At 41.8% G+C, this 27,791-nt stretch overlaps 2 protein-coding genes across 2 annotated transcripts; one reads left to right on the top strand and one right to left on the bottom strand.

The window, feature by feature from the left end:
• Positions 1–62: 62 nt before the first annotated feature.
• Positions 63–27,660, bottom strand: ACAD11 (acyl-CoA dehydrogenase family member 11). The gene is made up of 20 exons (XM_042888311.1): positions 27,398–27,660; positions 25,957–26,056; positions 25,581–25,706; positions 24,307–24,468; positions 23,931–24,095; positions 22,663–22,810; positions 22,005–22,126; positions 21,211–21,317; positions 20,953–21,076; positions 19,527–19,604; positions 19,006–19,144; positions 18,784–18,891; positions 17,540–17,638; positions 6,233–6,299; positions 4,164–4,249; positions 3,884–3,955; positions 2,897–3,051; positions 1,499–1,615; positions 947–1,056; positions 63–464 (listed from the first exon to the last, which is right to left on the bottom strand). The coding sequence occupies exons 1-20, from the start codon at positions 27,532–27,534 to the stop codon at positions 350–352; spliced, it is 2,337 nt and encodes a 778-aa protein (XP_042744245.1). The 5' UTR covers positions 27,535–27,660; the 3' UTR covers positions 63–349.
• On the top strand, positions 10,683–15,510 carry ACKR4 (atypical chemokine receptor 4). The gene is given in 2 exon segments (XM_042888314.1): positions 10,683–10,973; positions 13,535–15,510. Coding segments are annotated over 2 exon segments (1,149 nt in total). The 5' UTR covers positions 10,683–10,896; the 3' UTR covers positions 14,607–15,510.
• Positions 27,661–27,791: the final 131 nt, after the last annotated feature.

Raw genomic sequence — 27,791 nt, 5'->3', positions numbered from 1 at the left:
TGCTTTGACTTGACGATAAAAAGTTGCAGTGCTTTGGCTCAGAGCAAATAAAGCACTTTAAGCCTGTTAGAAAACAGATTTTATTCAGTGTTACAAAGAACCCAGGAACATCCTGCTGTTGATTTGTTTTACGTGTGCCCTTACTTCAGGTGTGGGATTGTAAAAAAAATTTTATGGAAAGTGTAGTGATTAGTAAATGCAATAATTACGGGTAAAGGTTGAGAATACTGATTGCTTCAAGCTGGAATAAGAATTTTGTATTCATTCACTTTTAGCTTAAACAGCATTGTACTGAGCAGCGTCATCTTTTCTAAGTCCCCCATCCACGTAAGAGGGATTTCTGCTGACATCAGATTTTTGCAGTTAGCTTCTTTGATTGATCAAGTAGTTCCCACCTTGCAATTGTTGACAGATGAACTTCATCAGGCCCATCTGCCACACGTAAGGTCCGAATGTATGCAAACCTGTGCAGGGAGATCTGAATTAGGGGCAGAGTTCCAGCCCTGCTGCAAAAGCGAACCGGACTGGTCATGTTCTTCAGTCTTATTAAAAGAGCCATTGCATGGGAGACGTTGCAGCTGAAATCTTCTGGCAGGGCTGAGATGCATGTGCTGGAAATTCTGAAGGCTTCTGAAGGCCAAGGGATGCACAAGGGATTAAACAGAGCTTTAGAAACAGCTCCTCTATGCTGCATGTTAGGAGTAGTTTAGTTCCTTTGGCAGCTATGTGTGTGGGTTTTTTTTGCTATTTTGGGGTGGGTTGTCTGGTGATTGTTGTTGTTGGGATAAAGCATGGCCATTTAATAATAAAATTCAGTTTGTGTATGTGGGCACCTGGCCCGTGACTTCTGGCTACTTGAGGTAAAAACAAACATGTACTGGAATTACACCATTATCTTATCTTAAAAAGAGCCCTCAGACAGCAGAGATAAGTCTTCCTTACTCACATAGAAGCCAAAGGAAAATCCTGGGAAACTCCAGCTCCACCACACACTTGGATTGCACAGTCAATCACTTTAAGCACAGCTCGAGGCACAACCACTTTGGTCATGGCTATCTGTAGGCAGAAGAGAACTTACTAATAGCAGTTTCATAAGTGAGTATGTTTACCTAACAGTTCTACTGAAAACTGGTATCAGATACTACGGTCTCCTGGAGGACTGAATGAGAGCTGTGCTGTTCCCATTCCTGCTCCAAGAAAGTCTCTAGGAGGGACAGCCATGCAAAACTATGCTGGTGTGCTAAGCCATACTTAAACTGTTTTAGTTTTCAAGTACATCTCACCAGGTTGAAGTCCTTAAGCTGAGTGTTTCATATACTCTCAGTAGGAGCAGCAAAAGCACACCCTAACAGTTTCCATTGCAACGCGAAGCTGTGCTCTGTGACTAGGCAGACTTCTAGCAACATGTTTTCACTTAATTTCAACTAGTTATCTTCTGAAAATGTGCAGGTATTCATCTCACAGGTCCTAGTCCAAGGCTGCCAAAAAAACAACTTACTTCTTTCCTAGCTTTTCTGTTGCCCAACGTGTCAATCTTGCTGGCTGTTTTCAGGGTAAGCAGTCGAGCTTGTTCTATGCTAAGGCGGCACTCAGCGATCCAGTGGGCAACAACTTCCTGCAGAGACAAAAAACAAAAACATTGAGAAAAAAGAAGCAAAAAGTCATTTAATGCCCTTTGCCTGGTCAGCTTAAGCCTGCCCTTAGGAAGACGCCCACACTGCTCAGTCATTAAGAGACTCCAGATCCTGATCCACTCCCACTTCTGTGCCCATCCACACTGCCTGCTACCTCTCTTCTTGAAGCCATTCAAGGCTGGTTTGCTTTCCCTCACTTGACACCACAACTCACAATCTTCCCTGTGCGACATGCCCTAGTATACAAAAATTTGGGAAGAGAGAATTCAATTCTGTTTTTCTTAAGCTAGTGGTGGTGTGTTACATATGCAGGCAAACAGCTGCAGGGTTGTGCCTGCTGCATTTATCTTCACAGTGATCCAACAGTAGCTCCCTTGAGCCAAACTAAGCATGAAATACATGGTGGTTGCTTGTAACATGCTCCTAGCAGCCCCTCCCTGCTCTTAGCTCATTTCCCTGTGCAGCCCACATAGTGCATTGTTCACGTGATGCTTGTCAGTAAAAAGCCATTTGGAGCCTGAGCCAGCTTCAGGCATGCTCCTGGCAGGAGTGTGAATGTTGCAGCCTTGGCAGGAACAGCACTCACTTCAGTGCAAGGTCTGGGGGCTTGGTTTATAGCAGCAAAGGTGGTCAGAACCCCTGTGCAGGTTTTCAGACGCTCCCTCCTGCTGCCAGCTCCCAGGGCTGTCGCTTCCACAGGGGCAGGGTGGAGGTGATGGTCAGCCTGTCACCCCAGACAGCCACCAGCTTCCCCTCTCAGATGGGCAGAACCTGCTTCAGTTCTGCAGCTGTGTCCTGCCCCAAGGTGCTGCCTGTTGCTGCATCAGGGTGCCTGTGGTGAACTTCTGAGAAATGCAGAGGGCGCCTCATCCAATTTTCACTCTGGTAGCGAAGGCAGGTTTGGCAGTGCTACGACTGGAAAATGTACGTGTAAGATTATTCCCTCTGGGTCTGCACAAGTTTTTTTTATAAGCAGTGCCAGACACTGTCTCAGCTTCCTCTTTCCATTGCCTTCACTTGTTTCTTTCCAGTAGTTTCTTTCTAATAGTCATCCCAGCTGTTGGGTAAGATTGAGGAACACTTGAAATACAATAAACCAACTTTTAAAAGCTGATGATGGCCAGAGTGCCAACTTCTTATTCCTATTGATAAAAGATAGTAAGCACGCTCTTGTGCAACTGTATTTGAGCTCCAGATATGGGCAAAACAAAAGGTGATGGCTGGAATAGATGTGAATAGAGACAAGGTGAAAACATGCTTACGTGGTGGTACAATTTCTTCCCAAAAGTCTCTCTCTGTGCTGCACGCTGGCACAAGATCTCTAAAGCAGTTTCGGCTGCACCAATGGACCTCATGCAGTGATGAATGCGGCCTGGCCCGAGCCGACCTTGTGCTATCTCAAACCCCCTTCCCTCACCTGGGTGGAAAGAAAAACAGTCAGAGGCAGATCCCTTGATTTCTGCTTGAAGTGATCTATGGCTCCAAGCAGAAGGGTCTACACAGCAGCAAAGCTAGAAATAAACTTTGAAGTTTATTTTGTCTAAGTGTTGTGCTTGTTTACCTACATCTATACTGACCCATTGTTAATACTACTCACAAAGATCACCTTAAGATGGCTGCTGAGAGGGTTTGATTTACTTGATATAATTTAAATGTTAATCTCACACTGAAAAATGCATTTATAAGAAGCTGAGGGAAGACTTTGGGGTTTCCAAGTCCAAGAGTACTAAAGAAAGTTCTTTCAGCGCAATAAAAGTCTTTTTAAAAAGAGAAAACTATTTAAATTGTCATTTTCCAATGGAGAGAACTAGAGCAAAACTCTCCCTGCAGAAGGTCACATTGCTGGCCTGCTCTTTCTTGCATTTTTCTTTCAGTTCCTCTAAATCTGCAGCTACCCAGGCTTGGACGGCCACAGACTGCAGCAGAAAGCTCTTTTTTTTTAAAGTGAAGTCCATGAGGACTGGTGTGGGGGAAAGAACATCATCTACACTTTCTGCTTTGCCCCACACCCAGGAACTCACTTTTGCACAACAGCTACAGCTACGTCCTTCCTTCAGTCATCATTTTGCTCTCAGCAAGTTAGATCCAAGCAGCAGGCAGACTGCCAACCACAGCTGGACACACCTTATCTAAGGAATCCTCCATTAAATGTTTACATTAATTTCTGGTGATTCATAAAATAAACCACCGTTTTTGTAAATCTGATTTGTTGCTGTACATATTAAGGAGCAATTAATACTGAAACTCACCCAGTATTATATTGGAGACAGGTACTCGTACATCATTAAAATGTACCTCAAAATGTCCTCCGTGGATCTCATCTACAGGTACAGAGAAAACAGCAGCAGGGTAAATGAAGGAGGATAATGTCTATGCTTAAAGAAAGCAAAACAAGAGGCCTTCAATTCCTAATGCTTTCTCTACATGCATTTTACTGGTCTGTTTCATACCCAACACTGATCAGTACTACTACAGCTCCTGGGATGGCTAACAGTAACAGATGCACAGTCAGTAACTCCTAGCACCTACCCATGTAGCCAAACACCGAGAGCGGTCGTATCAGCCTCACTCCCGGGGTGTCCATGGGGACAATGATCATGCTGTGCTGCTTGTACCTGCATCAAGACAGAAAGTACATATTGTGGTTAATTTTTAGCCTCCTCTCTGTCCTATTCCCTCACTTTTTTTATTTTTTACCCTCAATTTAGTAGTTGCATACATGTTGACATTTACTTCTGCATATTGCAGCCATCCTGTCTGCATGTAGTAGTATGGCACATGCGTGGACCACCAAATATACCACTGCCACCTAACATACCTTGAATGAAAAGCTGTTCCCTCTCCACCTCTGCAATGCTCTACCATCTGCTTCTGTCTCATACAGTCCATTTCCTCCCCCAGCCTTCCTTCTTTATTCTCAGAACATGTTTATCATCATCCTCATTTTAGCTTGCCTATAACTCAGGAAAGTAATCCTCTCGTTTAAATGCCTCCAGGACATTTAAGGAGGGTTGTCAGTCACACGGGACTGGAGGTGATCTCCTGAGTCTCTGAGCTCCAGCTCTAGAAAGCAGCATCCTGTCATTCCCTCCATCAACCTTTGTGCAGCTTCCAGACAGCCCAGCATATGCCACAGCTCACACGGCTGCTGGACAACCCACCCCTGGATCCTGGAAAACAAACAATGCTTATTTCCCCAGGGAGCCTAAACACATCCAGAAATTTCTGATAATCACTGGAATTTGGGCTACGATCCAACTTAGAGACAAACGTTTCCAGTTGTATGTGCTACAAGCTGCATGATTTCAGCAGGCCCAGTTGCAAAGCATTTTACACGTGGCTTTTGCAAGAGGCAGTTTTAGCGTGGCACTAACAAACAGCTGAACAAGATACACTGCATTATTTACTTGAAACAGAAAGAAGTTAATATTATATTCACATATATTCAGCTACACAATGAGGGAAAATAGCTTTAAACTGGAAGAGGGTAGATTTAGATTAGATATTAGGAAGAAATTCTTTACTGTGAGGGTGGTGAGACACTGGAACAGGTTGCCAAGTGAGGCTGTGGATGCCCCCTCCCTGGAAGCATTCAAGGCCAGGCTGGATGGGGCCTTGAGCAACCTGGTCTAGAGGGAGGTGTCCCTGCCTATAGCAGGGGGTTGGAACCAGATGATCTTAAATCCCTTCCAACCCAAACCATTCTATGACTCTATGATATAGGAATGCAATCAGAAGGTCTGATTAAAGATGTGCAATGGTGTCACTGCACGTAACTTCACAGAAACATCCCCATATTTCAAACTTTTTATATCTGCAGATAATTTTTTCTGAAAAACCTAGTTAATAACCTTAGTAGGTCTCTGATATGTCTCATGTACTCATTCTGTTCAGGAAAATTATGAAAGGTTTTGGTGTTATTATTGTTTAAGCAAGCAGTTCTTGTTAACTGCTTTCATAAATCACACTTAGAAAGTAAATTGTAAGCCTGAGACTTGAGAAACTGCAAATTGAAAGGAAAAAAAAGGAGCACGCTACTGTTGAAAGGATGCAACATTCCACAAAGTGTCAGGTGCATTCACGTCATAAACTTCCATCATTAAGCTAAACCCTTCTCACAAGCTAACACACGCATTCTGCCCCAAATACAAGGATTCAGCATATGAGAATGAGAGGCAAAATTCAAAGGAGTGATTTTGGGTGGCCCTGCACGGAGCCAGGAACTGGCCTGCATGATCCCGGAGGCTCCTCCAAACTCAGGTTACCCTAAGAATTTCCTGATCCAATCCATCATCACTCAGCTGCACAAGCACTGCAGTGAGTGCAATGGAAGGGGAAGCCTTAGGATGCAAGTTGGTGAAAAGGTCGTGAGGTTTCAGTTATCAGAGCTGACCAAAACAACAAAAAAAATCAGGATCTCAGTCATCTGTATTTTTAGCTAAACACAGCCAAGGGTTCAGAAGTTCTCTGCAAGTCACAGCCACATCCAACCAACCAATCAAAGCAATTCATGCTACCCTGTCTAAAGCTTTTGCAAGCAGTGGCACCTTCTGAAAACAAATTATAGGCAGTTCTTTGAACCTCCTAAGAATCCTTACCTGGATGCTGAGGAGTTCTTGGTTTTGCCCATTACAATTGCAACTTTGCAGTTTGGGTTCCCAGCACCTTAAAAAAGTCACAAACACAAGAATAGTTTTCAATATAAAAATCTCAGTGTACAATCAAATGCAGCTTCGTATGGACAAATCTTTCCTTTCGTGCTGCAGGAACAAAGGAATGCAATCTACTTCTGTGTTTATACTGAGTAATCAGACAGTAAGTAACAAAATCCATCTTAATCAGACAGTAACAAAATCCATCCTATTGCTTAATATGAAAAAGGGAGTCAACTTGGGAGGAGAAAACCAAAAGCCAAATATCCAACCCTCCAGGGTCCAGCTCCACCATCTTTTCTGAAGAAAAGAGAACAAGAAGGAACTTGAATCCATTTACTTCTGTCTGCATTACAGCTTAACGTGTGACCCAAAAGCAAACCTGAAGCTGTGACGCTGCCATTTCGAAAGCAAAACTTCTCAAAGCCGTGAAGACTGAAAGAGCTGTATGGGAATGAAATGTCAACCCCATGACAGCCCTTGAGTTGTGCAAATAAGACTACTGAAGGCTACCACTGACAACTTTGCTACTACTTCAGCAGCTCTGGAATTAGGGTTTTGCTCCCCCTTATGCGTATGATTTTAGTTTGTGCTTCAAAAAAGATCTCATTGTAAATAGTTATCTGAAAATAATTTGGTAGCACTTCAAGCCATCAATACACACCTCTGTACCATTCTAATGTACAAGTCCTAAAAGATTTGGCCATTGATTAAGGTGCCATAATTCTAAGAGACCTGATCCCCACTATTTTTTCCTTTAAAAGTTTCCTTGTACCAAAGCATGTTCCCATTCCTTTCAACGTCTCACGCAGGCAACAAAGGGAAGGAAGGGCAGGATTATACTTGACATATGTAACTATTGGCAGCACCTTTCTCTCTATCACAAGGGAGATGTCAAGCTCCACGGAGATTCAAAGATTTGACGCATGCCAACTTCAGGTGTTTTGATGCCAGAAACAAAGAAGGCTTTGTAGCTTTTCTGGCAGCTGTTCTCACCGGGTTTGGGAGCCTCCAGTCTACACAGTGCAATCAGCTGGCTGTGAGATGAGCTGCTCCCTTATGAGAACCACTGCTGTGATGGGCAGGGAGTGGGAAGAGAGATTTCTTTCATTCTACCAAACTCTGAGGGCCAGACTGCTGGTTGTCTGCCTTCCTCTTCTGCAAAATATGCTCTTCGTCCGCTGGCCTCAAAGCACAGTTATTTGTGGCCTACAGGCTGCACTACACCAACACACTGAAATAGCTGAATGAAAAGCTGGCATGGGAGGGGATCAATCAACTCACTAGAATTTCAGACAGTTGACTCCTCTGGACAAATACAACAAGCAGGCAGTGAGCCCCCACATAGCACACGATACACCTTGCAGCATAGCACCATAAAAGGAGAAATGCTGTATTCATGAGCAGCATTCAACTTTTTTCCCCAAAGAATTGCACATGTGGTTAAACCACATTTATCTTGGTGTGGTTTACAACAAAGGTTATTTTCCGGAATCACGACAAACAGTTTGTAAACTATCTTCAAGTTATATCCCTGCTTCAAAAAGGGCAGCATTCCTCTGTTCTATGTAAAAACAAACAAAAAAAAAAAGCAGAAGTTGAACTTAGTGAGGAGTTCACTGAGAAGGAGATGTCTGGCGAGGACTTCTCAAGGAGCAGCAGTAAGTTTCAAATGAACTTTTCATCCATCTGTGCACAGGGAAGGAAGACAGCTTCCTGGCCATTCCCACTTCTCAGAGCTGTTTATCCAACTCTGAAGTCCTGGTGCAGTGTAGGTCTCCGAAAGACTGCATCGCTTTGAAAAAACGCAGACTGCCTGGATGGAATAAACCCCTCATTTATAAATGGCATTCAAACATTCCTTATGGAATTCCAAGAAGCTGCAGGAGGATGGGGTAAGAGGCAGAGACGCCTGTCCTTTTGGCAGGAGTTAGCAGTAGTTTCGCAAGAAACAATTCAACAAAGAGAAATAAGAGAGGTGTTAGGTGAGTTTTAAGCATAGATCCACACAACCTGTCCACAACTTTTATACCACAACACTGCTACATTTGGAGACACTGCAAGTTTAAGCAACTTTCTGTATTTTTAAACCCTTCAGACATCGGCATAGGCAAAGACAGGGATATTTAAAAATGCACTCTGGGGGTTGATCAGAATCCTACCAGTTGCCTAATCACTGTTACCAGAGGGCATAAGATACTCAAAATACTGACCTTCAAAAAATCAACTTGCATATGAATTCTTCTAGGTAAAAAATGCTGAATGTAGCATAGACACAAACAGCACAGACTTTACTTTAAAGAGCTGCTCTACAGCCTGGTTTCATAAGCTAGTAACCATTTTTCAGTGTCCAGCCTTCAAATGTTTGGCTAGGGACACTAAGGCAGGACAATCTACTACCTGAATATTCAGAATACCTATGACTTTTGTCATGTTGGCTGCTGACTGATAAGCCTGCTGCGTTATGTTACCCTTCCCAGCTAAAGATCATAGAATCATAGAATGGCCTGGGTTGAAAAGGACCACAATTATCACCTAGTTTCAACGCCCCTGCTGTATGCAGAGTCGCCAATCACCAGACCAGGCTGCCCAGAGCCACATCCAGCCTGGCCTTGAATGCCTCCAGGGATGGGGCATCCACAGCCTCCTTGGGCAACCTGTTCCAGTGTGTGACATTTACTGGCTTGGCAACTTCCTAGAAAGGCACTGATGAACAGATGATTCAGACTGTCCTGTGAGATGTCAGGTGGATGGCAGTGTGGTACTGGTTGCCGTCAGTGAGATCTTCCAATGGATACAAAAGGACCACCCTCCCAAGAGGTATTTTCTACTTTCTGGCACACTTGCAGTCCTACAGTTCTCTCCAGATAACACTGCTGGACACCCAATGTATGGTAAAGGTTATAATGGGCTCTCAAGGAAACAGGAAGCCAGACAGTGCTGGGGATCTGCAGAAAATCACCAGAGGCGACTCAGTTCTGCATTGAGTGTGGCCACTACTTACTCCCAGCCTGAGTTCACAGCCTCTGATGGCACCAGTGAAGGCAGCTGCAGAGTTTAGGAATGTTTTCTTCCCTCTCCTCCATCTTCCATATCTCTAGGACCTTTCTCAGTTCTACCACGATAACTCTATCTTGATGGAGACAGTATTAAGACAAAGATAATTCCAGAGAACTGAAAGATTCACTTATTTTAAAGAGATACAGCCAGGCCTCTTAAGCAGTGACACAAGTTGCAGGAAGCAGATATGCTGGAAGCAACCCAAATATCCTTATCTATGGCTGTGGGGAAACACCACAGTGCTATGACAGCTCAAGATGGAAACTACACAACTATGCACAAACACTGCAGAATTCTTTCTTTAGCTTTTAATTCCTCTCCCAAAATATTCTTCTTTTTTGTTGTGAACGTAAATGAGGCTATAAGAATCTGCCTGTTACTTTCTTTGCTGACCACAGTAAAGAACTTTTCCTTTCCCATGTTCCAAAATACTCAAAAAAAAGACTGATGACTGATTCAGCCACAGCAAGTGGGTCGATTGAGCCAGCATGGCAAAAAGCAAAAACTGACTTGTGGTCTGCCTAACATCTCTCCCTGTTCGACATCAATACTGCATTTACTGAAACTCACAAGGATACAGGAAAATCCAAACAGAATAAAAACACTGGGAGATCACGAGGGACTCCTGACACTCTGCACAGGGTAATTCTTGCACAAGAAGCCAACTTGAGCTGTACAGATCATGGAAATCTAAGCAAGATCCAGCCTTCTTAGGAATTCTTAGTACAGGTAAGTTCACACCTCAGTGCAAAAGCAAAATGTCTGCATGCAAAGCTCAGAACCTTTCCATCCTTCCTTTCCTGTAAAAGTATCAACGCTTTATAGCACAGGGAATACACCAAAAGCAGAAGAAACATTGCCTCAAAGGAAACAGCATTGTTTATTTTTCTTCTACAACACCTGCCTTGCTTACAGTTCCTATAAAAACACATTACCAAACAGTGACTTGATTATGAGCCTGACTGGCAACATCAGGCCTTGAGAACTCTCCCGCAGGGTGCAGGGCTATCTGCTCACATACTTGTTGATTCTTTCATATCTTTTAGGTATCACATTCCTAGTTTCATCCCACAGCACAATACTGGATGAGAAAACTCCTCTGTCTCACAAAAAGCAAATTTATCTTTTTGTTGTTACTAAAACACAGCATATAAGGCTCTGTTCAATCCTTCTACAGGTAGCCATCAAAAGCACAGCACTGCTCTGATGAAACAATACGGTGACTCCCTACTGGCAGCTGCCCCAGACAGATCTCTCCTCTTTTTCCTCCTCTTCACATTTTAAATGTGTAATTTGTCAAAAGCCTCTTGATTATGTGAAGCATATCTGGACAATGTGGAGAAATAAGAAAAGAGCACTGACGTTCCAGAGAACATTGCATTCAGGGTTGAACAGGAAGGAAAATAGGAAACGTGAGAGTTCAATAGGAAAGGTTCCAAGGAAAACAGGATTTGTTGTTGTTGTTGTTATTTTTTTTTTAAACTGGCAAATCAAAATGAAAGTGCAACTGCCTTCCAGATTGAGGGTGTGGTGCTTACTGACAAAATGTAATGCGTCGGACCAAGTCAGACCATTCCACTGAAGCACATCTCACTTAGAGCATCTCCTGCCAGCCTGCTGACAAAAGGTTAGTTCTGCTTTATTTCTTACTGCTCTGTATACTAAGTGTGATATGCTTACAAATAGAAAAGCTAGGTTTTACTCTTAATTAGGTCAGCTTTACAGAGAGATATCATTTCCAATGTTAAAATTCAGTTATTTCGGTCAGACAGGTTACTGCTCAATGCATGAGGAACATCTGTTTAAACTGGGAGCACTAACTTCATTCAATATGTGCTTGTACAATCCCACATAGAGTTTAAACAGACAGAAACACTGAATCTGTGTCTAAATGGAAGGTTGGAATAATACCATGCCATGCTGTCTGTTAAGAAAACTGTATCTCATAGAAAAAAATACTTGAAAAAGCAGCCAAAGTTCTGAGCTGCTTGGGTAACTGTGGGCAGTTTTGTACATGGTAACATTCCTTGTCCGTGAGAATATTCCTTTCTGTGCACAACATCCTGAGGTGTCTACAACTGTAACACTCAGCAGACCCACACTGCTTTGATCTTACAAGGAATCCCACTCAGAGCACTGTGTGGGACGGAGGCTAAGTCCCTTCCACTGCCATTCAGCAGCTCCGCAGGACAGCAGGGCTTTATGCAAAGTGCATGCACGTGTGCCTGAGCAATAACACAGGCAGGAGTGACAAATATGAAGAAGTATGCTAGCCAAAACATCACTTTATTTTTAAGAGAGATGTATCAACAGCTGAACACTACATATCTCTTGCCATCACGAAGTCCAGTCAGCCAAAATCACGTCAGGCAGCAGAGCAAGCTCCCTGTCACAGCCAAAGTGCTTTGTCATACCCAGACTTCTGAAAGTTTGCACCAAAATGTTTATCATTTTGCTTTCAAGAAAATCTGCCTGTGATCCAATTTGATTAAGTGTTCCCAGACGGTTTCTGCAGCAACAGTTTAGATTACAGCCCAAGCTTTTCAATTAAAGTTTTATTTTTCTTCTAGCCTTGGCTAAGAGCATTAAACTTGTCCTGTAGTCTTCTACTAAAAAAAGAGACATTCACAGCTGATGTCTGATTCTCTCCTCAAAGTACTGTAAAGCTGCAAAGGATTACCCCGGCTGAGAAATCCTGCTAACAGACACTGCCAGGCACAAATAGGTAACCCTTGCCAAAGTAAAGAATGGAATTCCATGACTTCCCATTCCGCACACTTCAGTTGGGCAGCAGTACATGACAGATTGCAAGTCTTAAACTGAGAGTAATCATTGTTTAAAGTTTAATGAAAGTGTTTTGAAATGTTAGAAGAAAAAAAAAATCCAACAAAGTCATAAAGAGTGAAAGCCAAACCAAGCAGTTAATTGCCATCTGAAGCAGTTTATAAAGTGTATATAGCAGATCCACTGAATATATACATCCATATACAACTCGTAGAATCACAGAATGGCCTGGGTAGAAAAGGACAATTATCACCTAGTTTCACCCCCCCCCTGCTATGTGCAGGTTACCAACCAGCAGACCAGGCTGCCCAGAGCCACATCCAGCCTGGCCTTGAATGCCTCCAGGGATGGGGCATCCACAGCCTCCTTGGGCAACCTGTTCCAGTGCCTCACCACCTTCTGTGTGAAAACCTTCCTCCTAATATCTAACCTAAACATCCCCTGTCTCAGTTTAAATCCATTCCCCTTTGTCCTATCACTATCCACCCTTGTAAACAGCCCCTCCTGTTTATAAGATCCCTTCAAGTATTGGAAGAAATATCAAGTAAGAACAGAAATTATTCATTTCTGTCTGTTTAATCAATCTGTGTTCCTGAATATGACATCAGTCAGTAGCTTTTTTTCCTGGCAAACAGAACACATTAAAAAATATTTCTGAGGAGAAGACTTAGCAACCATTCATTTAAACCTTATCTAAAAAACAGGCATTCAGTTTGCCAAGATTGAAAAAAATAAACATGAATTAAGAGCTCTGTGCAGAATATCTGACAAGGATCTGTTTTCTTGTAACATTGACCTCAAATTCTGAGACACTGCAGAAGGTGAGAAAGGGCCATGTGATTTTCATCCTCAGCAGCTCTTTGCTAGTGCCATGAAGAAATCTTAATGCCATTTATTTCCAGGGAACATGGCACTGCAGTACTGTAGTTTACAACTGAAAGAAGTTCAGCTAATCACTTAGAGAACACAGCTCCTAGAGAAGAAAATTATTTAGGACATGACTTGCTGAAGACTGAAGATGAGAACATTTAAACTTCAGTCTTAAACAGGCAGTGAGGATACAGTCAGTGTTTACAAAATGAATTCATCATGAGATAGGACTTGAAAAAACAGCTGAAGTTGAGAACTGTTTGGGTGCTTGTGGGCAGTTTTGTATGTGGTAGGATTCCTTTGGGTGCATACCATCGTGAGCTGTCTCCAGCGGCAAGATCCAGGGTACCCACATTGCTTTGATCTGTAGGAGCAGACTAAATTCAGTCTGTTCCACAGCCATTCAGGAACTGACTCCTTAGGACAGCTGTGTTTTACGTATCAAGTTTTAAAACTTGAAGCCCGTATTATTTCTTTGATGTCTTCCCAACCCTCCCCCCCTCCCCCCCCTTTTTCTTTTTATTTGACTTTCAGCTTTGCCATGGGCTGGGTGAACAACTCAACTGATTACTGGATTGAGGATGATGAGCATTACCTCAACTCTGATATAGATTACAACACATACGAGTTTCTCTGTGAAAAAGAAGATGTGAGAAAATTCATGAAGGTATTCCTCCCTGTGTTGTATGCATTGACTTTCACTGTTGGAGTTGCTGGAAATTCATTAGTGGTTGCAATTTATGCCTACTGCAAGAAACCAAAGACCAAGACAGATACGTACATCATGCACCTAGCCATCGCTGATTTGCTCTTGCTCTTTACGCTCCCCTTTTGGGCTGCAAATGCAGTGCAGGGATGGGAACTCGGAAACTCAATGTGCAAGCTCACTTCTTCCCTTTACACCATGAATTTCAGCTCCAGCATGCTGTTCCTGGCCTGCATCAGTGTGGACAGATACAGGGCCACCTCCCAACGTCACGGAAGAGCTGGAAAACACTGCAGCGTTACTAGCATCTCTGTCTGGCTGTCTGCCATACTGCTCAGCATACCTGAACTGATATTTAACCAAGTCATGAGGCACAATAATAGGAATGAATGCCTTCCTATATTTCCAGCGAACATGGAAACACTTTTAAAAGCAACCATTCAGATCCTAGAAGTTATCCTGGAGTTTCTGCTTCCTTTCCTAGTAATGGTGACCTGCTATTCAGTCACTGCTCGGGCAATCTTTAGATCTGCAAACGTTAAAAAATCTAGACCCTTCATGGTTCTGCTGGCAGTAGTGGCTGCTTTCATAATTACCCAACTACCTTACAACATAGTTAAGTTCTGGCGAGCCATAGATAGCATCTACCTATTGATTACTGACTGTGAGGCAAGTAAAACCATAGACATTGCACTCCAGGTCACCAAGAGCATAGCACTGTTTCACACCTGCCTCAACCCAATTCTGTATGCCTTCCTGGGTGCTTCTTTTAAAATGCGTGTTATGAAAATAGCAAAAAATTATGGGTACTGGAGAAGACAACAACAGCATGAAGTACCTGAAGAAATCTCTATGAATCCTGAAGTCCGTACTGAAGAAACAATTAGCTTCACTATATAGACTGTTCCTTTCATTATCTTAATCAAAATAGGGATTACTTACTAACCCGGGGGCTATTATTTCGACAGCTGTTTCTCTGCAAGTCATCTTTCACATGAATTTTGAAGCCTGCAGACAAGCCAAGACACTACACTGGAGTTCAAAAATGGAACAGATCAAAATTAAGCACCAGGCAGGAAAAAATACTGAAAATGCTGGAAACAATCAAGGTATTTATTAAATAATTTTTTAAAAATAGCAGCAAATAAAAGAAAACAAAATCAAAAGGGTCACAGCAACAGAATATTAAATTGCTGTGTAGTGAAAAATCAGCACACGTCTAAACAACCAATTTAAAACAGAAAAGGAAAACATCAGCAATAAATTGACAGTAGAGGAACCTTTGTACCAAAATTCAATAATCTTATGTTTCTCCAACTGCTCTGTAGAACTTCACAGCATTTGACTAATAACTCACTTCCATTTTTTTCTCCCTAGTTTTCACTCCAGACACACAGGTGCAGCTTAAAATGAGATATTAGTTCACAATTGAGAACTGAGAGAAGAAAAAAAGTCATTTTCTATGTGCCTGCACAAACATATAGCAACAAGAACAGCCCCCACGAGAAACACTAACTCCTGCTCTGTAACTACCAAAACCAGTCTTTCATCTCTCCGTTTTCTGCTCATCCTAAATTTCAATAAGCCCAGTGGCCAACAAGAGGCACGTTCCAGATCTCTGTAAACATAAGATGAAACATGAATGTCAAGGTAATGCAAGCAAAGCAAGAGCAGAAATGCTCATTTAAAGTTAACTTTCAGACACTGGGCCTGGAATTTTTGGTTGGAATTTGTAAAATAATGAGATAGGGAGGTAACTAAAGCCTTTTAAAATATGCAAAGATACAATAAAATATACTCAGTGTGTACTGACTTGCATTTTTTATATGCTTTGCTTTGTTTGAGTAGGTACTGGCCTCTCTAGCATAGGGTTTAATCACTCAAAGGATGAATTACTTGCTTTGTGAATGAGAGGGATTCTGACTCCACACACACTCACGAATGGTGGGTATCTACAGTTTCTCCACTCAGAGGTACCAAAAGCTGTCTGCTGCCACCAATGGTACTGGGGTGGAGATTCCAGGAAAAAGATAAATAAACAACTGCAGTTTTCCTATTTATCTCTTGGAGGATTTAAAACACATTGACAAATTAGCTTTCTAAACACATCAAAACAGCATTATTTAGAGCATATTCTTTCAGCCTCCAACCATCCTGCAGGCTCTAATAAAGAGCTTATGAAAGACAACAAGAACCTCTCCTTTTCAGACAATGTTCCTAATTACATAATTGTAGACTGAAAGAAAAAGCTCTACAATGACAGACAACAAACAACTGCAGCATAAGCAAGACACAAGCTTTTTCTCTCTGTTGAGATAAAAAAAGCCTTTAGAACTTTTGTCCAGTATTTTGAGGAATAGTGGAGCAATTAGGAATGCTTGACACACGGCCTACGCACACATCATCAATCTGATATGCTTAAACCAGACTAGATTTACTGTAAATGAGCAAAGCATGCATTGGTAATAATCTCCAGTCCTTCCATGACGCAAAGGACTTCCTGTGTGAGTGAGTTATATTTGTTTTCACATGTACAGAGTGATTGCACCTGGAGTGATGTTCTGACCGGGCTGTCAAACTCCAGGCAATTCCCAAACATCCAAGGTCTGTATGTTCACCCAGACTTGAGAGAAAAAATAAACAACTAGATCACCCATTTCTACCGCCCCTGCTATAGGCAGGGACACCTCCATCTAGACCAGGTTGCTCAAAGCCCCATCCAGCCTGGCCTTGGACACCTCCAGGGAGGGGGCATCCACAGCCTCCCTGGGCAACCTGTTCCAGTGTCTCACCATCTTCCCAGTAAAGAGTTTCTTTCTAATATCAAATCTAAATCTACTCTCTTACAGTTTAAAGCTATTTCCCCTTGTCCTGTCACTACCTGCCCTTATAAAAAGTTCCTCCCCAGCTTATGACACACATAACTCACCCAAGCCATTTGGTGATTCTGTGAAATCAATTAAAGAGTAATATATTTTGTGAACGACCTCCGAAAGAACTTTCCCATTGCTCCCTCAGGAGCTGCAATTCGTAAGTGGGAGATACAAAGCAAGGGTAGCAGCTAGCAGCCAAGCGATGCTTTCAGGTTGAGACACCACGCCTCCCTCTGCCTCCAGATCTGCACTGCTAAGAAACTGAGTGAGCTCTATCTTCTGGTGAGTCTCGGTATTGCACATCAATCTATGCATGGGAGCCGGCCCACACAAAGGTACTTAAATGAAACATCCACGTTTCACTCAGTTACCAACTCAGTTTATCTGGTTAGCTTCCAAACTTTCAGTGAATGGTGATGTTTCAGAATAGGTCGCTCATATTTTGGTAAGCAAACACGCACACCAAAAACAGTACTCCAAAGTCAGGGACATTCAGCACTTACAGTTCAACCTACTGATTTTTCTGGGAAGTTTCTTGTTAAAAAAGAAAAATCCCCTTTAAGAAGCAGACTATCAGCATCACAAACTAGATTAACAATCAGCCACAGTTTACCAGAATGCCACAATACACTCAATTTCAAACACAAGCTGCCAAAGACAGTTGCATAAAAACTGTTTTAAGACTACGACCATAAACATGTAAGTTACCTAAGGGAATGAGGTATACTTTGAAGAAAAATACCAGCATTTGTTCTGCAAACTAAATTAAGAGGTTCTAAAACAGACCCAAAACCACAAATTCTGCTTTTTCCGTTGTTTTACCTTCAACTGCCTTTACTCAAGAAGAAATTTTCCAATTCAGAAATGGAAGAGCAACATTTCAGATTTTGTAGTTATTTATTCCAACTCTTAAGGAGAATTTTAGACTTAGTCACTCCTATGCAGTGTTTCTGTACTTACCACTGCTCCACCATTTCTTGCCATTAATCACATAACTGCTGCCATCTCTCTCGATGCTGCACTGCATATTGGTGGCATCACTCGAAGCCACATCAGGTTCTGTATTAAAGAAAAAAACAACACAACCACTGAATTAAGTATTCAAGCTGTAGTACCACCACCACATGGATTTAGATATACCCTAAAAACATCACCATTCTGCTCCCAGTGGAAAATGCTGTTTTCAGTACCTCACTCTGCTGTGGTCAAAAACTTTCTATTTTCTGATGACAAGTTATTCATAGCCAACTTAAACTTGCTGGCTGTTGAACTCAGACTTCCCTTTATAGTAAACCTTCTTCTTTTCCATGATGTTTTAAATCCTTCCTCCCCCAATCTATTTGCAGATAACAGTCATCCTTTTCAACCTGTGTTCTCCCAGGCTTTTCTCAAATGAAAATAAAGAAACTTAAATGACTCTTCTGATGGATTATGAAATAAAGTTGCCAGAAAAGCATCACCAATGATCATCCACAACAGAGAAGGCTATCATCTTTCAAGGGAAAGAATCCTCTCCCATTTGGTGAACACCTGGCTCTGCAAGGCTGAGTTTTCTCGACTCCTGTTGATGCAGGAAGATCAAGGTTCTGACATCATATATTCAAAAGCTACATTTCTAAATGAAGGGCCCACTTTTCCAGCGATGCCACAAGCTTTGAAGATCAAACAGGAATATAATGCTGAGCTACCAACATAAAGCAAGCGCAAAACCACAATACTTATCAAAATCACCAGACTTGTGCCTATGTTTCCAGAGAACCCAAAAACACATTATAAACCAGGATAAATTCTAAGTCTGGCTCACACAATAAAATATATTTTACTACAACTAAAAATAAACTGAAAATATACGGAAATCGTAATTTGGCAGAGTATGAGAAATAGTAAGTATGAGGGAGGGGCAGCAAGGTTGATTCACTTTGTGCTCATATCCTAGAGATGACTTCATATTCAAACACAATCACAGATATCACAGAAATTTCAGTATTAATTTCTCAGAATCATAAAATGGTTTGTGTTGGAAGGGACCTCAAAGATCATCTCATTCCAACCCCTCCACTGCAGGCAGGGCTGCCAACTACTAAGACAGGGATTAGACCAGGCTGCATTCTCTAACACATAAAACTTATGATTTTATACTTTTTACATGTCATCGTCAAATTTCTGCCATGTGCCTCTTATTTTCTTCTGGAACAAAAACTTACCTGTCATGCAGAAACAAGAACTAATCTTCCCTTCTAGAAGGGGCTCCAGCCACTCTTTCTTTTGCTCTTCAGTCCCATACATGTGCAGGACCTCCATGTTTCCAGTGTCTGTGAGAAACGAGTGGTTATGTTTATTTCTTCAGACACACAAATGGTAAGGCATTAGATGCCCAATGTTTTTAATGCTCTCAGTGCCATAGTTAAGGCACAGTGTTTGCTAACCAGGCGCCTGACAGTTGAAAATCTCAGGAGCAAAGAAGCGCTTCCCTGTTTCCTCAGCTATTAGTGCATAGTCAAGCTGGCTGAGACCGCTGACCGCTGGGAGAAAAAGATTCCACAGACCTTCTGCTTTGGCCATTTCCTGTTCAGAGAATCAGCAGGGAAAAACATTAGCAAATCATCTTCAAACAGCAATGAAATTCTGTCTTGCTGCCCATTTTCTTCCTTCCTATGTCTAACACGCTGTCCAAAGTATCTGATGGCTTTCCTCAGTAGCTATTTTCAACAGCTACAGCTTTGAGTTAAAGTTCAGATGTCCACCTCACAGAACTCACGGGCTGCTTTTTTCCTCTCTCATCTGTGTCTCACAACTCCTTCTGCACACTTTCTTCTTTTCCTTTTGCTTCCTCACTGTTTCTTTCCACACAGATGGGATAACTTCTCCAGCAGCACACAACATTTCTTAAGGTCCGTGCCCGTTTCTTTTACTGCGAGAGCGCTCAAGAATATTTACCATCCCATACCTTCAGCCTCTCAAGCACTGGTGGTTTCTTCCATCTTTCCTCAGTATTTCCATGTTTAGCATAGTATTCTGCTATTTCCTAAGAGAAATAAAGTTTGTTTAAATTAACAAAAGCTATAACATACACAAATTATGTTCTCTTTTCTACCCCTACACCTCAGTGTCCCACAATGAAATATTCAGCACAACTTTTTATCGTTGGTTTCATTGCAAAATGTTATAATTGCAATCATTTCATTTTGCAAGATTTAAGATGCACCATGGAGACGACCCCAATCATCAGTACGTTTTTTCATACATGGAAATGGTTTGCAGACATTTAACGTGTGCTGACAACAGCAGGTCAATGTTTTCTGACAATAAACACCACTGTTGACCAGCAGCACTGCATGAGAGAAACAAACCCCAAATTAAAACCACAAGTAGAAGCCCAAAGTGACGACACCTAAACATCAGGTTTCCCATATATTCAGATATATAAACTCATTTATCTTTTTTTTTTTTATAAATTTGAAATGATACACTTGTTTTCTGTCAGCTGTTTAACAGATTATCAAAACAGTCATCTCAAGCATCAACGTTTAGTTACTAAGTAAGACTACGTATTTGTAATCCTAGTGTTCTGTAATGTCCAGCACTCCTTCAAAAGTGCCCTAGGACCTGTTTTAGAACAAAGAAATTATCATCTAACAAATGCAGAATTTACAAGTCCTGACTCACATTTCCCATTACCAGAAATAATTTACAAGCCCAACTCTACTCATCCACAGAGCTTTCATGGCTATCTGTGGTTCATTTGTTTTTAATCAAGTACACTTAATTACTCTGAGGGTTCCTCAGACAATTCAAAATTAGTTACAGAAGGACTATTGAGAAACTTTGATGTGAAGATTTTCAACTGTTAGACAGCCTGTCTTGATTATACTTTCTTCTTGGAACTGAAAAGCAAATTAGCTCACAAGGAGAAAGGGAGAGAAAAACAAGTGGGATTTAGAACACATGAAGTTGAATATTGTCTGTGAGGCCCCTAAAGAAAAGGAACACAACTCTTGCTGGAAATTAGCATCTCTACATGAGAATGAAAGACTTCAGAGCTTTTGTTAAAGGTATTTCATAAAATACCTCTAAAAATGACTTTGGTTTTGTTGGTTTTTAAGTACACCTTAAACTTCAAAAACCAAAAAAGTTTTAAAAGTAACTTTTCAATGCATATAACACTTTAGATCTGCAAAAAAAAAATCACATTCATAATAATGATTTCTATTAATGTTCTGCAATACCACAAACAGCACTGCATGAAAAACAAGGCTGCTCTTGAAAGAAGAAGGAAAGTACACAGGGACATGACTTCAGCACATGGTTTTACATTCTTATAACCTCTGCTCATAGAATGCTCATTCATAAATAGGTTTACAAAAAGCTTTTACCTTCTCAGCTGGATATACGTGCTGCTTCATGAACTGCTTTACCTTCAGCAGCATTTCTTGGCCTCTCCTGCTTTGATAGAACAACTCTCCAGAAGTACTGTGCTGCATGTTGCTGAAAGACAATCTAAACAACACCCAATGCACTAATTAAGACCAGATTTTCCCTCACAATGATATAAGCTGCCTTATACAGGCATTTAAATAAGTGAAGCTGTAAGTTCTGCCTCACCTCTGACCAGTAGTTTAAACCAATGTTACCTTTTTGAGAGCTCTAACCCTTTTTCTGCCAAAGGCTTCACCATCTTTGCAAATTCATGGCTATTCTCTGCAGAAGCATTTCCAATGAGATATCTAGCATATATACCCTACAACCAAGAAGAAAGACTTAAATGGTATAATTGTGTACTTAAACATGTCTCTTCTAGATTGGTGATTTCTTCAACTATGAAGTTACACTTAAATATACACATTCTTGATTGGGGGGGGGGGGGGGGGGAAAGAGCACTCAGATGGATTTTACTGGGATATGATGCTGCTTTTGGTGTATTTCTAATATAATAGACAGGAATAGAGGAAGTTGGACAAGAACAAAAAAAAAAAACAAGCCAGACAGAGGAGCTGTTAAAAACCCTGAAGAAAATCATAAAAATTAGTAGAGCTAAATGAGTGCACCTGTATTGGATACTATACACAAGCCAACAGACAGCAATGCACACGTTGTTATTCACAACTATATTAACTACACACATACACAGACTTACTCCAAATTAATAACAGGTAGTTTACAACACATTTGGTAACCTTATCGTAGGCTGCAACTACAAAATAGATTCCTGCTCTACAATGGCTGAATATCTCACGTTATGTACTTCATGCAGCAAGAATTCTGTCCTAGAGCTCACAGTCTTAAGCATCTAAAAGATACTGCTTCTAAAGGGACAAACTGAAATACCTTTCCTGTTATTGTACAATACTTCAGCATTTGAAAAATGTGACCAACCTACATATACTCATCATCAAAATGTGACATTTCAGAAAAAAGGGAGTATTACCTGGGATATCCCTGCCATTTTAAAATATGACAAAGCAAGAAAAAAATTCAAGTTTGGGATTGTAGTGCTAATACCCCGGCAGCGGCAGTAAACAGAAATCAGTTCTTCAAATGAGGGATTTTCTACAAAAACAAAAAACAACAGAGTATTTTAGAATGCTCAGCCTTTACTAGCATTTACCTCATCCTTCAAACATTTGAGTCATTTTGTTAATACAGTAAAAAACGTAACATATCATTCCTCACGTGCTCAGATAAGGAAAGTGAAAAGGAAACAGGTGTTGCAAGAATTCCACATATACTTCCCCCCAGTTCCCCTTCAGTCAGGAAATCCATTGCACCACAGTTTTGTTTTATTTCGGGTTTATACAAACATCACCAATTCGTATTTAAATTTCAGTTTTCCCCCATTATCTCTAAGAAATGCTCAAAATAACCTTTTGTAGAATTAATGTACTGTGGCAAACCCAGATCCTACTAAAACAGAACTACCTTATAACAATCAGCACATCTCCTACAATGAAGGAAACTACAGAAGAGCTCTTTTCCAATTGCAAAATGATGTACTTATTAACTTTTTACTGCTGTTTGTTAAAGTAATCTATCAGATACAAATCAACCATAGAATTCAGTTTGACAAAACGACTGTAACTTCATACCTATGGTGCCTTTGAAATTGAAGACAGATCCTCGACCCGGGACATTCAGAGATGTAGGCCAAAAGTAGAACTGAGCAGCATATGCTAAATCTGCTAAAGGATGACCAGTGGTTGAAAGTTCCCAGTCCAGCACTGCCAAAACACGAGCCTTAAATAAAAATAAAAACCTCAAATGAGTTATAAGAATGAAGGATCTGCAGATGGACAACAGACTCAGTATCCAGGAGCTTTATTGCTTTGAAATTAAAAAACATGCACTGTAGCTGTCTACAGCAAAAGTGGTTTCATACAGCACTATGTAAGGATCTGCAAAACATTAACATTTACCTAGTGGCAGAAAACTACACCTTTTTCCACTGAAAATCTCCTTCAAATTATACATTTTTGAGTAATACTTCTTCTGTCAGAGAATTCTAAACTGTTCTAGTCAAAAGAACCAACCAGCATCTATCTGCTGATCTACGCACAGATGTGAATCTGTGTGATCTGTGGCTTTTCCATGAAGGGGGTCAGAAATTCAGTCTCCCTGTGTCAAGGCAACCTCTTGTGAGACTTCTGGGCTGCCCAGGGAACAGATGACAAAGCGGACCGAGTCTGCACACAGCCACAACTCTGATATCCAGCCACACTACAACCATCACTGCAGCGCAAACTCAAATTCCATCTTTATAATTCCAACTGTAAGTTAAATTCTATACATTTTGTAAAAAAAAATTCTTATCATTTCACATCCCAGCAGTTCTACGAGAAAAGTAAGCAGAAGTATATTACTGCAACTATTTTAATGCTAAGGAAAATACAGATCCTTTGCTCCTGCTCATAACCAAACATCAAAAACAGACCCCATACTGATAGTACAGCGACACAGAGCAAACCATGACTAGAACATCCTTGGGAATGCCCCATAACATGTACAAACAACAAAATCATAGAATGGCTTGGGTTGGAAGTGACCTCAAGGAACACGAAGCTCCAACCCCTGTGCTGCATTCAGGGCCACCGACCTCCACATCTAATACTAGACCAGGCTGCCCAGGGTCCCATCCAGCCTGGTCTTAAACACCTCCAGGGACGGGGCATCCACAACCTCTCTGGGCAGCTGTTCCAGCACCTCACCACTCTCTCTGTAAGGATCTTCCCCCTGACATCCAACCTAAATCTTCCCTCATTCAACTTAAAACCATTTCCCCTTGTCATGCCATTATCTACCCTGTAAAGAGTCAGTAATGGAGAACAAAGCACAAAATGTACAAATACATTTCAAATACCTCCGTTGGGTGAAAAATGATGTTATCTATTCTAAAGTCCCCATGAATTAGGGCTTCTTCATCATCATCAGGTGGTAAGTTGTTTGCTAACCACTCGGCTAGCTCATTCATGGCAGGAATATCCGTATGAGCAGCTGCATCATATTGCTTTTTCCAAGTTGATACCTGAAAAAATACAAACACTTTAATAGCATTACAGAATTTACTTGGAACATAGCAGTAACTTCATACCGTGCCCTGGTACTTAACCATCTGAAGATGTTGAATCGCTAAAATACGATGGTTACTTTTACACGTAATCTAAGTTTAACAAATCAGCTTGCGAACAAAATATTAAAGACCTGACAAAACGAGAGAATTATTCCAAGAGCTGTACCTGTCTTCTGCAGTATCCTGGTCCTCTGCCATATCCTTGGAGACCCAGTGACCGCAAGTCAAAGGAGTGCAACTGAGCCAAAGCTTCTATCATTGCGAGATACAAAGCAGAACGCTCTGCTGGGCCCACCTCAGGCAGCGAGAGGTCTCGGAAGATGCGACCCTGGAAACATTGCAAATCAGATACTTGGTGGGATGCAGGCATAGACAAAGAGACGTAAAGGTAGATGTTTCAGCAGCTAAAACAAATGCAGTGAACCCGTATTCCCTGTACAATAAAAAATTCCTTCCTCACTTGTCTTATTCTTTGCCCATGATAGATGAAGGGTATAACTCAGTGTTTTTTTTCTTCATACCCTTCAGTTAATACATTAAATTCGCTTATCTCACAGCCCATGATCTTCCCACTCTCTTTTCTTTTTTTGCATGTGCTGTTGTTTTATACAATCTGAAATTGTTTGAATGCTCTTCCTCAGATCCCAAATTTCAGACTATAATTAAGTATCCCAGAACACTCAAGAGACAACTGGATATTTTCACAGCCGTATTTTTCAGGGCTTCAGCTCTCCATACAGTCTGAATTTCACGAAACCCTGCACTATGTGTTGGCACACATCACAACTTGCCAAACAAGCACAGCCTCATAGAAGAGGATATTATGAAAGAGGCCTAAACTCAAATCTTCCTCCCATGAGAATAAAAAAACAGTACCAGCAGACTTAAACTCAGAATCAACCAAGTCCAACAGAAACAATATCAACTCAGCCACAGCATGATTAGAGTGATGGACGGCACAGCTATGCTATGTTCTTTCTCAAAGTCATGGTTGAGATGGAATCCTGCTTGCTTTTAAAGGAAAACATGACTGTACATAGATTACTGTTATCAGTAACAAATGGGTTCCATTTGTTCCAAGAATCCAGAATAACTTTGGAGCCTGACTGTTATGGCTGAGTTATGAGTACCCTTTTCAGCAATATGAAGACATTTCACAACATTCATCTGACAGCATAAAGGAGAAGATGTAAATAATGAACTGTATATTTTGGCAGAGCTGGAAACAAGCTCTGGAGAACCTGAAATCAGTAAGAATCTCTGATAGTTAATACTTCTCAAAAATATGATTGGATTAATTATATTGGTATGCCTTAATACATAGCTGCATGTACCAAACTTCAAAGTTTAGTAAAAGCTGAATAAGACTAGTAAGTTCTAGACAGCTTAAAATCTGCTTATAGTAGGGAGAAGAAAAATCTCTCAGATTGGCTGACCAACCTGCACATGCTGCATCACATAAAACTCTGTTCCAATGACAGAAACATCACTGCAGTACAGCAGGGGTTCAGGGACTGGAAATCCAGCTGAAAATAAGGCTTTCTGCACACGATATTCTCTATCAACCTGAAGAAGACACAGAAAATAAGGTTCAGTGAAAAGCTCCTAAACATAAATCATCTTACTGAGTACAGTTAATGACAATCTACCCTCTTTAATGTTTAATCAAGTGTACAGCATAGAAAACTGGAAATGATTCAAGTAATTCACTGCACTTTTAGACACCTTCAACTGAAAAAGGCTGCATTACCTTGTACAAGAACTTAGTCCACCTGCAATACAAAGTGTTTGGAGCTTGCTGAGGAGTGTTACCTACCTTGTGGGCTCTAGGCAAAAGGGGGCCATGGGGCTTCTTCCTGAGCACATAGGCCCGCCCATCCTTCTGAAGATAAAAGGTTGGATTTGACTGTCCTGAGCTACAAAGAGAAAGACTGTAATTACTTGCAACGTAGATGCAAATTTGCAAACTTAATGGAAATGGTGCAAAGTTCACCATGACAAGGCCTGAACAAAATGGCAAGACACAGAAAAGAGTTTTTTCCTCAAGTTTTGTTTCAAATATAGTCTTACAAAGATGCAAGTGATAGCCTACAAAATCAGAAGCCATAGGCTGTATTGCTACACTTAATATGAAAATATCTCTTTGCTGCAGAGTAGTCAAAGATAATTTGTTCTGTGAAATGGGGATAGTATTCACCTCTTCACCCTAAAGAGACATCATTAAATGATCGAGTTTTCAGGCAAAATTCACACTAGCCCACAACTATTTTTCTTCGGTGAGCTGTATTTTAAACAATGTAAGCTGAGAAAAAGCTCTTTAAACCACTGATGAATTCCAGCACCAAACCCCCTTGTGTTCAGGCCTGGCCATCTATTTGGATACATAAGCTATTCTTAGGGGACTGCCTATAGCAACTATTATGTTTTAAAGAATAAATGTCGCAGTGACAAAGAATCCTAAGAATTACATGCTTCTCCACATATTTATGTAAAAGCTTACTTAAACCCATCCTGACACACTGCCCATCATAGCTCAATCAAACTCACTCATCACTACCTTCCTCAAGGACCTGAGCTCACCTACATGCTATTCTCTCCTCATTCTTTACTGTTTTTAAGACCTATTCTTAGTTCATTTGAAGACTGCACAAATATTGGAACACCAAAATCAAGCAGGCATTTCTCTTCATGCTCCTCAGGACATTTCCCTCCCTTTGGAGAGGGACTTTTTATAAGGGTGTGTAGCAACAGGACAAGGGGAAACGGCTTTAAAATGGAGGACGGTAGATTTAGACTAGATATTAGGAAGAAATTCTTTACTGTGTGGGTGGTGAGACACTGGAACAGAGGCTGTGGATGCCCCCTCCATGGAAGATTCAAGGCCAGGTTGGATGGGGCTGTGAGCAACCTGGATCAGAGGGAGGTGTCCCTGCCTACAGAAGGGAGTCAGAACTAGATGATCTTAAAGGTCTCTTCCGACCCAAACCATTCCGTGATTCCTGTTATTATGCCTCTAATACATTGCTGAGCATTTTTATCTGTCGAGCGTTTGAAGAGCAGATTCTCGACGCGTTCCCTGAACTCTGACAAAAGTCCGCCAACACTGCTGGGCTGCGGCGACCGATCCATGTGTGTGAAAGGTCCCCGCAGCTAACTCGGCCTTCCCGAAGCGAACTGCCGAGGTGGCCCAGCACACGGTCGGCTGCAGGCCGCCCTCCCCAGCACGGCCGCTGAAGGCCTGCGAACAGCCTCCTCACCTGTACTGCCTGACGGACAGAGCCCCCGCGGGCTGCTGGGGGAAGCCGGGCAGGCGGCGGCACAGGTACCGATCCAGGCCGCCCTGATCGAAGCGGTGCTGCCGCCGCACCTCGCTGGTGCCCGGCTCCACAGACATCCCCGCGCCGTGCCGACAGGGGCAGCGCTACGCCCTCTATGCAGCCACCCACCGCAGCGATACGGTCCCCGCGCAGCGGTCGCACACCCGCCCTCGGCGGCGCTACCCTTCTCGCGGATCCACCCGCCGCAAGCGATACGCCCTTTGCGCACCTACCTCGCGCCCGCCCACTGAGACGCTACGCTTCTTACGGAGCCGCCCTTTCCGGGGTTGCCGCGACAACGGGAGGCTGCCTGGTCCATCACCGAAAGCGGTCC

Source organism: Lagopus leucura, unplaced genomic scaffold (assembly GCF_019238085.1).
Source record: "Lagopus leucura isolate 7727_CA_CO unplaced genomic scaffold, USGS_WTPT01 Super-Scaffold_100157, whole genome shotgun sequence".
Taxonomy (NCBI): Eukaryota; Metazoa; Chordata; class Aves; order Galliformes; family Phasianidae; genus Lagopus; species Lagopus leucura.
The sequence above is the reverse complement of the archived record's forward strand: the minus strand, read 5'-3'. Positions and strand labels throughout refer to the sequence as shown.